The sequence below is a fragment of the Phragmites australis genome, chromosome 14 (assembly GCF_958298935.1).
Source record: "Phragmites australis chromosome 14, lpPhrAust1.1, whole genome shotgun sequence".
NCBI classification, from domain to species: Eukaryota; Viridiplantae; Streptophyta; class Magnoliopsida; order Poales; family Poaceae; genus Phragmites; species Phragmites australis.
The window spans coordinates 25,138,372-25,150,352 of record NC_084934.1 but is presented as its reverse complement, the minus strand read 5'-3'; the positions used below and the strand labels follow the sequence as shown (position 1 = coordinate 25,150,352).

Below are 11,981 nucleotides of genomic sequence, written 5' to 3'. Positions count from 1 at the left end.
CTCCCCACACCCCAGGCAGCCAGGCGCACCGCCCGGCTGTGATCCGCCGCACTTTAGCCGGGTACTATCAGCTGGGACAACGAAGCGTATGGATCGGAGCGACTATGCCACATGCAGGAAACTGGAGAGCAACTTGCGTGGTGGCGTTGTTAAGGACCTGCGCCGTGGATTGGACTCTCTTATTCTCCTTGCTGCCTGGACAATTTGGGTGACGCGTAACAGCATCGTGTTCAGTAACAGTCGTTCTTCTACCGCTTCGTTGTTGGCTTCCATCTGGAGTGCGGCGGAGCAATGGTGCGCAGCCGGAGCAGTTCACCTAGCTACGCTTTTGGCTCACTTGCGTAGCTCTCGGTCTATCCATTAAGCTGTGCATCTCGCGGTAGTTGGTTTCTGCCTGTTGCTTTCCTCCGTGTTCTTCTTCCTTCCCTCTTCCTTTCTTTCCTTCTTTCTTTCTTTCTCTCTTTCTTTCTTTTTTTCGTCCGTGGTCCCTTGGGTCCATTGTATTTAACTTCCTTTTTTAGCCTCCGGACCTATCTCCTCCGGGTCCTTCTTAATGCAATGATACGCACGTCTCCTGCGTATTCTAGAAAAAAAAAAAGAAACTGGAGAGCAGTGACGGGAGGTGGCCATCAATGTCGTCCACTTCGATCATGTTTGATGAGATTGGAGGTATTCGTCAACCGATCAAAGAGCTGAGTAGTTGCCGCTGTGAGCCTTCGTCACGCGAGACCCTCAAGTCGACGCTTGAAGGAAAGCAGGTCACGGTGGAGGCTGTGATCAACGGGGAACCGAGAGTCGCTGGTGAGGAAGACGTGCGCAGCGTGTGTCAGCGGCAGCGAGGTCATCGGCAGCCAGGACTTGCCTCACACGGCGTAGAGCGTGGCCTCGGCACGGGCCAAAGCGCATCCTCTATTCTCGAGTGGTCTTTGTAGTGGTGCGAGATCGCGGGAGAAGAGCGCATCGGCGAGCGCCGTGGTTGACGAGAAGACGACTACTTCCCGAGCGCATCGTTGTTCAAGGTCGCGAACGAGAGGAGCGGCACAAGGTAGCGGAGAGACGCAGTAGTGCGGCTCACCACCGCAGATCTGGACATGGACTGGCCGAATGGTTGTTCAGGTACGTGCGATTGGTACTGCAGCAGCACAAGTGGATGTGATGGTGCCCAATGGCCTCCGATAGAGCGATGAGCGGTTGTTAGTATTACATTTCGATTATCTCCGATAGTATAATGCGAGCTTTTGCCATCAGAACATAAACTTTATATTTTATCAGCGTGCATTTTCCTAGAACGATATATCTAACAAGTATCATAGATATATTTCCTAACTATTGATTGTTCTCTAAATATTCATCATCTAGGAAGCACAAATATTATCCACAAATGTTTATGGTATTGAACTTGAAACCTAACATATATACAATAAAATTGTTTATAAAAATGTTACGTCAACTTCCAAAAAAGTTTGTTAGCAAGATTGCAACTTTTCTAAAACTAAGTGCAATTACGTTGACAATAAATCATTATGGAATGCCTAAAGATTTTTTTTTTTCAAATATGGGTGCATAAAGTCAACAATAAAAGTTTGTAAACACTTAAAGTTCCAATCAAAAAATAATGATATAAAAAGTATTGCTAAAAAATGTAGCCGCGTAAATGTACGGACTACCTTGCTAGTTAAGAAATGTTAAGATGATCCTACTACCCTTTATTTAATGATATGGTGGTTCTTTAAATGCTAGTTTTGTACATATACCCTCGAAAGTGTAGAACACTTATATTTCGCAAAGAGTGAAGAAGTCTAAGATATCTTATACTGCACAAATATAAGTCTAAAACACCACTTATATTTCGCAAAGAGTGAAATATTTTGGATCGGAGGGAGTACAGAATTAGTAGTGTAGTGTTTCTACTGCACAATTCAGATATGTTTATGTGTTCAACATTCTCAACCAGAACATGGAAAACTCCGAGCTCATGGTCGTGTGCTGTGTGGTCATACCAACAAAGCTTTCTGACTTCCAGACAAGATGGTCATTGCAGCACCAATACATCCAACGAACACATGCCACAAAAGTCCAAGCTAAACAAGCAATTTGCACAGCATTGACAGGACTTGGGAGTTGCTTGGAGGGAGCAAACAACCTCACTTTAAAACTGCTCCAAGAGGCCAAGACCCGGCATCTCCTACGATCAGATTATTCTAATCACCTGATGAACCGCCGTAGAAATTCAAGACGAAATCGTACAAGCCCGGTGGCATAATCTGGACAGCTGCGCTTCCATACCGTTTTTAATAAAGCGAGCGTGGACATTGAAGAACGGAGCCCTGAATAACATGGGAGAAACCAAGTCCCTATCGCTCATTCAACATGCGTTTGTTTCATCATTCACCATGCTCACTATCACGGACTCAGCATTCTAGAAGGGCAGGCTGTCATGTGGGCCAGCTTTCTGATGAAGAAACTACAAAAGGAGAAAAAAAAAGGGAGGCAGCAGAAGGGATCGAACAGAACTGAGGACGGCTTCCTTCTTCTACCTCGGCTCTCTTCTACCTCTCTCGGATTCTCTCTCTGCTTCTTCTAGAACCTTCTAGTCTCTTCTAGATTTGTATCCAGGCTTTGTTGGGGTACTTGATGCAATTGACGGTGGACTCAATCCATATGATATAGACCAGGGACATCTCTATCTAGACAAAGGTTCCTGTAGTGTGGACTCAAAATTAGATTGGGATACAAGATTGAGGATAGCACCTGGATTGGGATACGTGAATGATGGAGTAATTCCAGAAAGTGCTTCTGTTCAAACAATCTTCGATTGGCAAAGAAGAATAATGGAGATGATGTACACTGACAACACACAAGCTCTCCAAGTTGAAACCGATATGTCAGCTGGTGATGTTTCTAGTAGCTCAGCTACAGTTGACTTAGCCCTGATGTACATGGTTAATCCAAACAAGCTATTGAAGAGATCTCCCTGGACATGGTTGTTCAATCGTTCGGTTGAGAAGATGCCGCATCCAGACCAGCCACTGAAATCTCTAGTCATGAAGTGTTTGTTATCAAAAGGAACTGTTGATTCCAGTAGAGCAATTATGGTGGTAGATAAAATCTGTCTGTGGAAATTTCATCTATTAGAGCTTGAAGAGGAGCCGCAGCTTGAGCCTCCAACCAAGTACATGTTGCATCAGGAGGAAATCTGGCAAACTACAACCGAATGCATGAACATGGGTTTCCTTCTCCTTGCTTACAATCATATATCGAACAACTGTGGTATGCTTCATTTGAGTCAAGGCATCGGCTTGAGGGCAAGCTGAATTTCTAGAGGGAAGGTATGTCACGGACTCAGCGTTCTTGAAGGGCAGGCTATCATGTGGGCCAGCTTTCTGATGAAGGAACTACAAAAGGAGAGAAAGGAGGCAGCAGAAGGGATCGAACAGAACTGAAGACGGCTTCCTTCTTCTATCTCGGTTCCTTTCTATCTCTCTCGGACTCTTTCTTTGCTTCTTCTAGAACCTTCTAGTCTCTTCTAGATTTGTATCCATGATTGAGTACTTTCCATTTGTTAAGTCGATTATACCGAGTGTTGACTGATTAGAGGTGAAGGTCTGTAACACTCACACGCCAGAAACTCTCGCCTGGATTCGGAACTGTGAAATCGTTTTCTTTAAGCTCCTCTGCGAGAGGTCTGGTTAGCGTGACGGCATGGCCGCCTGACACCTTGCCGCTCGTTGGAACGGCTCCATGGCATTGGCATGGCCCAGAAGCAGCCTCCAAATGTTCAGAGAGGAGGACGTGGTCTTTGTCATACGGAGTAGTTTATAAGCTGATCGCGCCATTTGGCATGGTCAGCGCAGCGCGCCACGGCCCCACGATCGATCGCCATGGGTAGAGGAGAATGTCGGTAATATTCAAATGGTTGACGTGCATCGGACGCCGCACGGAGATTTGGGGAATTTGAGGGCGTCGTCCATGCCAGTACTGTACTATTTCTCTGTGGAATTCGGGGGTGGTATCGGGAAGCGGCCAAATTCCCGTGCTCCTGCTCCTCCCCGATGCAGCCAGCGCGTGGTCACGCCGCCCACCCGTCGGGGATTTCTCGAGGTCTCGTGGCTCGTGGGTCATGGCGTGTTGAGATCGGCACAGAAATTCTTACTCGGCGTGGATTTGTTTCGGTGGAAAACGAACGATCGAGACGCCGGGTCAAGCGAGGGCTCCGACGCCCGTGATTCACATTTGAGCACTTTCAGGACATACAATAGAGCATCGCGTTCCAATTTCCAAGAGAAAAGGCTACTAATGGAGAAATGCATTTTCGATTAGAAGTGTTGGATTGATGAGTTCTTCCTTCCTTCATTTTTTTTCGAGTGACGAACAATGCTAGCTTAGCCTCACAAGCACCGTGCGAGCTTTGAGAGAGAGAGAGAGAGAGAGAGAGAGAGAGAGAGAGAGAGAGAGAGAGAGAGAGAGAGAGAGAGAGAGAGAGAGAGAGAGAGAGAGAGAGAGAGCGCTTGCACATGCGTACTCTTAGACTTAGAGGTTGTTTGGTTTGTGCTCCTAAGTACATAATTAAAAAACACCTAGAACATAAGTGCGGGGGGAGCAGGAGTGTGACTACCTCCCGAAGGGGTTGTGTTGTGCGCAACCATTGCGAGAACATGAGTTTGTTGAAGCCTTAATTTACAATTGAATGAAATTTTCTCTATTCAAGTTAAACAAATTCAAAATTGAGTTGAAAACTTTTAAGACTAGGTTGATCCTAGGATAGCGAAGTTTTTTTTTATGTTGAGTCAAAAGTCCTGTGGGGGGATTTAGAATATAACACTAAATTTGGGTGCTTTTTAGGATTTTTCGCCCTACCCTACATGTCATTATGATATATGTGACAAATTCTTAAAAGCACGCAAACTTAGTGTTATATTTTGGAATCTCTGATCAATTATATGTCCCCTTAATAAAGTTGAAAATCCCTCTAAATAGGGTTGACAACTTTCACAATGGACCGATAGATTTCCCAAATTAGTTGAAAGTTGCAACATGAGAGAAGTAGAGTAACGAATAGGAAAGGAGGAAAGGTCTCCTAGTAGATATGTTGCTAGGCGATTAGTCGAGGCTTTGTTCTCTACTCCTACTCTTACATCCTATTCTTCCTCTTAGATCCTACATATTTTCCTTGCAAATTCAGTAACCCTAACTTATATTCTCCTTTATTTTTCATATAATATTTTTTAGGTAGGAAATAATCTTAACTTGGTGTCAATGATTGATAAAGTCTATTATACAAATACTTATTCAAAGTATTGATACTTAGTCATCAACTGTATGTATCGAAGAGAAGGACACGATATTTTATACATGTTCAGACATCTCTTAAGATAATAGTCGTACGTTCTATTTTTACTTTGATTATTCTTAGAAAAAGATAGTTACAATGGGAATGTATCTAAATCCTAAGGATTTGGGTGAGTTCTATCATGTTAAAAATTATGAAATGCTTGTTGGATAAATTTAATTATAGCATAACTCGATTGTGGATACCAATGACTTGTTTCTACTCTTATTCGACTATGTTTTCTTTGTATTGCTTATCCGACTTCTCGCTTCCGCTCAATCATTTCTCTCTCTTTCCCGACTTATTCCCTCTATCAATCCCTTCTGGGCGTACCCTCTTCCCTCCTTATATAGTTGGATTGGAGAGGCATGTTGTACTCGAAGTTTTTGGGTATAACCTTCCTAGGTTATATTACTTTCAAATATCTTGAGGACTCGTTTCTAATCTGAGGATGGTTGTCATGTAGAATACGATGAACTGTCTGAAATATCGACGTATGCTTTATTTATCTCATAGTGGTTATATAAACTACCGTATCAGATGAAGAACATATGTATGATGATGATCTATCTTCGAGATATATCGTAATTCTGATAAATTCTAAATTATTAATTATCAAATCCTCGTCACTTAGATTCCCTAACAACCTGGATTACCCGAAAGAATGGGTGAATCTATATGGGCTCAGCATATTCTAAGCCTATAAAATACAAGTCATTCAGTCGGCCCAGCCCAAGTAGTTCTTCAGTTTACGTGGGTCACTTAGATTCCCTAACAACCTGGATTACCCGAAAGAATGGGTGAATCTATATGGGCTCAGCATATTCTAAGCCTATAAAATACAAGTCATTCAGTCGGCCCAGCCCAAGTAGTTCTTCAGTTTGTGTGGGTTGGTTGGTCAAACACACGAACGAGTCCAGCTAATAGCCTAATTGGTATGGTATCCGCCAAGCATGTAAGCCCAACTGCCCAAGCAATCCAATTAGTTTATCAGAACTAGTCATGGCATGAGATTTTGAGTTGACCTCCAAAAGCATGCCACCCTTACAAGTGATGATCCCCTCTCGCAGGTGTTGTTGCCTGTGGTTCACAAGGCTTGAAGATTGCAGTTGATGCGGAGCAGCTGGGGTACGCCGTGGCCTCACACGTCGTCACCAGTATGCGTGACCAGTAAAACACCCATCTTTCGTGCTCCTGCCGCCACGCTATGCCGACCGCGTATGCTGAACTGGATTGAGACCTCCTTTTTTATTTTATTTTATTTTTTAGTGTAGGGCCAATTTTGGTTGGACAGTCTGCCTGCATCTTGCAATCACAACAGCTCATGATGTTCCTGAAGCTTTAAGGAAAAAGAAACTCGATAGCGTAATGCTGCCATGCTCCCAGGGCCTCGGGAGATACGGGATACTGGCCTCATCTCACACGTCTACATCCATCTCAGTCGTTCAATAGCCCGGCATGGCGGCATCCAGCCCAGAGAAATCTCAAGTTATTCCCAACCATTTCTTGGAAAGAATCAGCACGCAAAGTCAAATACAGCGCTTCATCTCGCGCAAATTAAGCCAATGAAAATTACAATAACATGTTTGAAGCTATATGTCTACCAGATCTAACTTACTCTTTGTTGACGATACTTTATTGCTACAGGCATCTAATTCTACCCGTAGTGTATCGCGATTCATAATGGAAAGGAACATAGAATAGTAGAGGATCCAGCATGCAGGACACGGTGATCATTAGAAATAGTGCAAATTAACTACTCAATCGCCAGGGAGACATAATCTATAGACACTTGCAATTCGCTCGCCGGCCAGGAATTCACCAAGAAGACCTGTAAATTAAACTGGAATCCCGGTGCTGATTGATGAATGCTTCGATCAATTAATCCAGCCGGAGCCCGGCGAGGTCATCGACATAGCTCCTGGGGCGCGGCACGGGCGGAACGGCGACGACGCTGGCCTCGTCCGCCAGCGCGTCGTCGTCGTCGTCGGCGCCGATGCCGCTGAAGAAGGGGTCCTGCAGGAGCTCGGCGGCCGTGGGCCGGTTCCGGGGCTGGCCGATGCACCGCTCGATGAAGGCGCGCAGCTCGGGGTCCTTGAGCCGCTTGAGCGCGGCGGGCGGCACGCCCCGGGTGACGTTGTGGAAGATCTGCACGACGCTGCCGCACTCGGCGTAGGGCACCTCCCGCGTCACCATCTCCAGCACGCACATGCCGTACGAGTAGATGTCCACCGACTCCGTGTACGTCTCTGTGTACAGCTCCGGCGCCATGAACTCCGGCGTGCCCAGGATCGTGTGCGCCACGTGCGTCTTGTCCACGATGGCCGCCAGCCCGAGGTCGCCGATCTTGACCTGCGCGCGCCGCAGCCGTTAGCGCCCCCAGCTGGGACTCGAACACACGCATCGGTTGATCGAAAGCAACATCTAACAGACGCGGCGGCATTCAACAAGCAAGCAAGCAGCGCGTGCGGAATCTCGCAACGCCCGCGCGCGGATGGCTCTTGCTGACTACTGCTACTATGGTCGCTGAATTAATGAAAAAGCGATCGCAACCAAAGCGTAATAAAATTAAAGTGCGCCCCAGCGTGCATCACTTGGGGCTTCTCCTTTATTCCAAAGGTGCAGCTCACACAGCATATCTTCGGTTCCAGTTCATGATCGATGCTTTTGGCTCTCTCTCTCTCTCTCTCTCTCTCTCTCTCTCTCTCTCTCAAACTGGAGTGGTATTTGCTCCAATCCTAATCCAATACAAATTTGAAATCATGCATATCGTCAATTCGCCATCCTAATCCAATTAAAAATCCTAAATTTCTCTCTCTCTCTCTCTCTCTCTCTCTCTCTCTCTCTCTCTCTCTCTCTCTCTCTCTCTCTCTCTCTCAAACTGGAGTGGTATTTGCTCCAATCCTAATCCAATGCAAATTTAAAATCCAATATATGCATATCGTCAATTCGCCATCCTAATCCAATTAAAAATCCTAAATTTGGTCCCGGCCCTAATCGAACAGAAGAGGATCGCGCAGATAGTTCCAAAACAGCAACAATCTGGATTCTAACATAGACGGATTGAAATGACTCGAATTAATAAGAAAGAAATTGTGGAGGCAGTGCAAGGGGAGATTGGTACCTGTCCGTTGTTGCCATTGATGAAGACGTTGCTGCAGTTGAGGTCGCGGTGGATGATGCAGGGGTCATGGGTGTGGAGGTGGTTGAGTCCCTCGAGGATCTGTCGCGCCCACTTCTTGAGCGCCTTGACGGAGACGTGGCGGTGGCGCTGGCGGTATTCGCGGAGGCTCCCCGAGGTGCAGACCTCGGTGATGAAGTTGAGCACACCGGCGTCGCGGTCCAGCCACACCTTGTGGAACCCGATGATGTGCTCGTGGTGGAGCGATCGCAGCAGGCGCACCTCGGCGTGGAGCCGGTCCACCATGCCGGGGTCGCGGTCCGCCAGCGCCCGCAGCCGGACGCGGTTCCACGCCACCTCGATCCCCTCCTCCTGGTCGAACCCGCGGTACACCTTCTTGACGGACCCGAGCCCCAGCACGTCCGCGTACCGCCCGAACCGCCCCGTCGGGTCCACCTCCTCGAACGCCTCCTCGCCCTGATCCCGCTCCACCGCCATGCTCGCCGCCCTGGACCCCGTCCCTGTCCCCTCCTGCTGGATGCTGCGGTCTCGGCGCGGCGGCGTCGGGTTGGGGGGCATGCGACGCGGCGCGGCGCGGCGCGATGCGGGCGCGAGGAGAGGCCTGGGGTGCGGCCCGTTGCGACGGCGGCTATTTATAGCGTGAGGGGATAGGGACGACGGGGTGCGGCGGGGGCGCGTCGTACCGCGTGGTACAGTACGCGCCTGCACCAGGCGGAGACGAGACGGGAAGGGCTGGAAGCGGTTCCTCCGACGTTGTCGCTAAGACTATCTCAAGCGTGACAGGACTAAATTCCTTTTATGAATTGATTTTATTTAGTGTTTTTATCGGTTTCTCTTTGCGTTTCTCGTCAAAAAAGATTTTTAATATCATTTACTTTAAAATAAGATTCTTTTTTTTTTATAAATCTCTTCGAAGAGAAAGTGTTAAAAATAAAAAAAATAAAAGAAATAAGAACGAAAAAGAAGAATCAGAAAAAAAAATCAAATAAAGATAATATAGTTAAAGATAATCTAACACAGAGAGTCTACTTGGAGTTGTTTCATGTGTCAGCAGGTCACGGTGATATTAGACCGGATGATCCTCTTCCAACAGCTGCGGGCATACGAATCGGGGACGACCGTATTATTCTATCATACTCCAACCTCTACGCAATCCGTGCACGTATCGGCGGAGATTTGACCGGGCTTCCGGCGGCGCCGCTGCTGGGTGGGCCCACGTTCTTCAAAAAAAAAAGAGGATTTGTGGTGTGGTGGAGCGGCGCCACGTGGGTCGTGAAGTCGTCGGGTGAGAGGCAGAGGGGACGGCAGTGAGTCAGGCTGGCAGGTCGCCAAGTAGGCCTTGGTTTGAGTCTTTCTGTTTGCTTTGACCCGGACTTGGTTAACTGCTTTGTCAGTTTGATCTGTTTTGCGGGTGCGCTCGGGAGGTTCAGCTGAGGTAGGCGCACGTGGTTAGAGACCCTCAAACGTAACTGCACACGTGGCTCAGATGTCAGAGGTGATGTAAGAGATATAAGTTAGAGGTAATTGGTTGGTTTTAGATATTAGAAAAAAATGTTGTAATTGTATAAACATACAAACAATGAATGTTATCTTTTCGATTCTTGTTTAAATGTTACAGTTAATCTCACCGATGATGAGTTATATATTTCGCTACGTTAGATGTCGATTAACAAAACTTTGAACCGGAACTGTCAAGCAATGCAGGGGTAACACGGTGTGGATGAGCGAATTGCTTGCTAATCGTGTACCGTTTGTTCTGCTTTGAACCGTGTGCTATGATTCTCGTTTCAAAAAAAGTGTGCGCTGCGATTACTATCACTGAATTGCCAAGTACCGAATTTCAACAGCACGTTTATTTTTTTAAAAAGGTGTGCTGCGATTACCGTTACTTTTTTCGTTCCCCGAAAAGAAACCAAAGAGACATTGTTTACCGCCCAAAGACTCGCGAAGAGGGCCAGCCATGCTCAAACGCGCTCTTTTCTCCCTGGTTGGGCTTTTGAACTTCAAGGATGGGGCACGGTCTTCGGTGTCGTATTTGGCAACAAATTCAGGAGTCAGCCAGGAACTTTGATTCGATTTTCTTTTATTATGTAAACCGGACAGTCATTGGTACAGCTTACAACTGTGCTAAACAAGCTTAGTTCGGTGAATAAGCTTTGTAGTTGACTGAGTAACGTTCTGAATTTTTTTTTATGGATGTACTCGATAATGATTGTAATTATGTCATCGAGTAATAAAGATCCTGCTGGTTGCAAAAAAAAAAAAAAAGAGGTATGAGCTATCAGTGGAATGCATTCCATATGGATTTTCTATTTCCTTTTCTATATTGGTTGGCTGCTGGACAGGACTGATAATCTATGCAGGTAAATAGTTACTGTTGTGAATAAACACAACTATTAAACAGACATCATTTATGTGTTTAATCGTACAATCAATTACACTATCAATTATTAAAAGTTATGTCTATTAGAAGGAGTGTCTCCCTAATAGACGAGGGCTAAGAAATTCGTTTAGCCAACGAAAACCTCTACCCACCGATTTTCCGAAATTCATGGAAACCGGAAAATTCAGTTGAAATTTGGCAAGAATTCGAACAGATTCACTTGGTAAAATTTATAAATCAGAGATAAAAACCAATCGAATCGAGTTAGCAAAAACTGGTCAAATTCCACCAAAAACCAAGCGAATTCTCTCATTTACCGATTATATTTTTCGCATTGAACACATTTTAAACGAATTAGTTGAAAACCGATCGAATTTTCTGATTTACCGAGCGCATTTGTCAAATTTCACTGAAGTTCAACAAAAAAACTAAAAAAATAGCTCAACCTTGTAAAATCAACAACTAATTCGTCTGAACTTCAAATCAAGTGAAACAAAATTAGTTGGTTTCCTTGTAATATAATCTACATGATAAAAATATTTATAATCATAAAATGTTGAATATTTTCTGTGAGAAAATATAATTGCCAAACCTAGTTAAATGCATATTTCATTCTTTGCTGATCCAAAAATCATGAAACTAATTTTGTTAGTCTTCTTACATGATCCTATGTCTTTTAAAAATAGATGAACTCATCAAATAGTTATTGTAACATGCAGGATTATGTAAATATGTTGCAATTAGATTAATTCATAACTAACCTATCACATCTCCAAAATGAGTGCAACCACTTTTATTAGTTACTTATACTATGATTTATGTTTAAAAAACAATGGTAGATATGAAATTACAGTGTTGTTTCTTAACATATTCACTTTATGCTTGTAAACTTTATAAAAATTATAGAGAAACTAATAAAACTCTAAATGAAGTGGAACAAATATTAAAGATCATCTTAAGATACGCCATATACAAGAAAAATATGTGTTTGAATGGTAAGCTTTTCCTTAACATGATGGGCCAAATCATCATGTTCATACAACCCATTTCAGTATTTTTTTTCCAAACCTCCTCCATATAAAATATGATGCAAACGACATTATTTTTGAATTTTTTTCATAAAGGTC

At 44.8% G+C, this 11,981-nt stretch overlaps 1 protein-coding gene across 1 annotated transcript; it reads right to left on the bottom strand.

Annotated features, from left to right (window-relative positions):
* Positions 1-6,855: 6,855 nt before the first annotated feature.
* On the bottom strand, positions 6,856-9,087 carry LOC133890688 (probable serine/threonine-protein kinase WNK5). The gene is made up of 2 exons (XM_062331182.1): positions 8,454-9,087; positions 6,856-7,681 (listed from the first exon to the last, which is right to left on the bottom strand). Exons 1-2 carry the CDS (start codon positions 9,027-9,029, stop codon positions 7,211-7,213), a joined length of 1,047 nt encoding a protein of 348 aa, XP_062187166.1. The 5' UTR covers positions 9,030-9,087; the 3' UTR covers positions 6,856-7,210.
* Between the last annotated feature and the right edge of the window lie 2,894 nt (positions 9,088-11,981).

What these genes read in the sequence shown, in the direction of transcription:
- LOC133890688 (XM_062331182.1), bottom strand. Translation starts at nt 9,029, where the DNA reads ATGCCCCCCAACCCGACGCCGCCGCGCCGAGACCGCAGCATCCAGCAG. An exon ending in TCAATGGCAACAACGGACAG is followed by an intron (nt 7,682 to 8,453) that starts GTACCAATCTCC and finishes CGGCGCGCGCAG; the next exon opens with GTCAAGATCGGCGACCTCGG.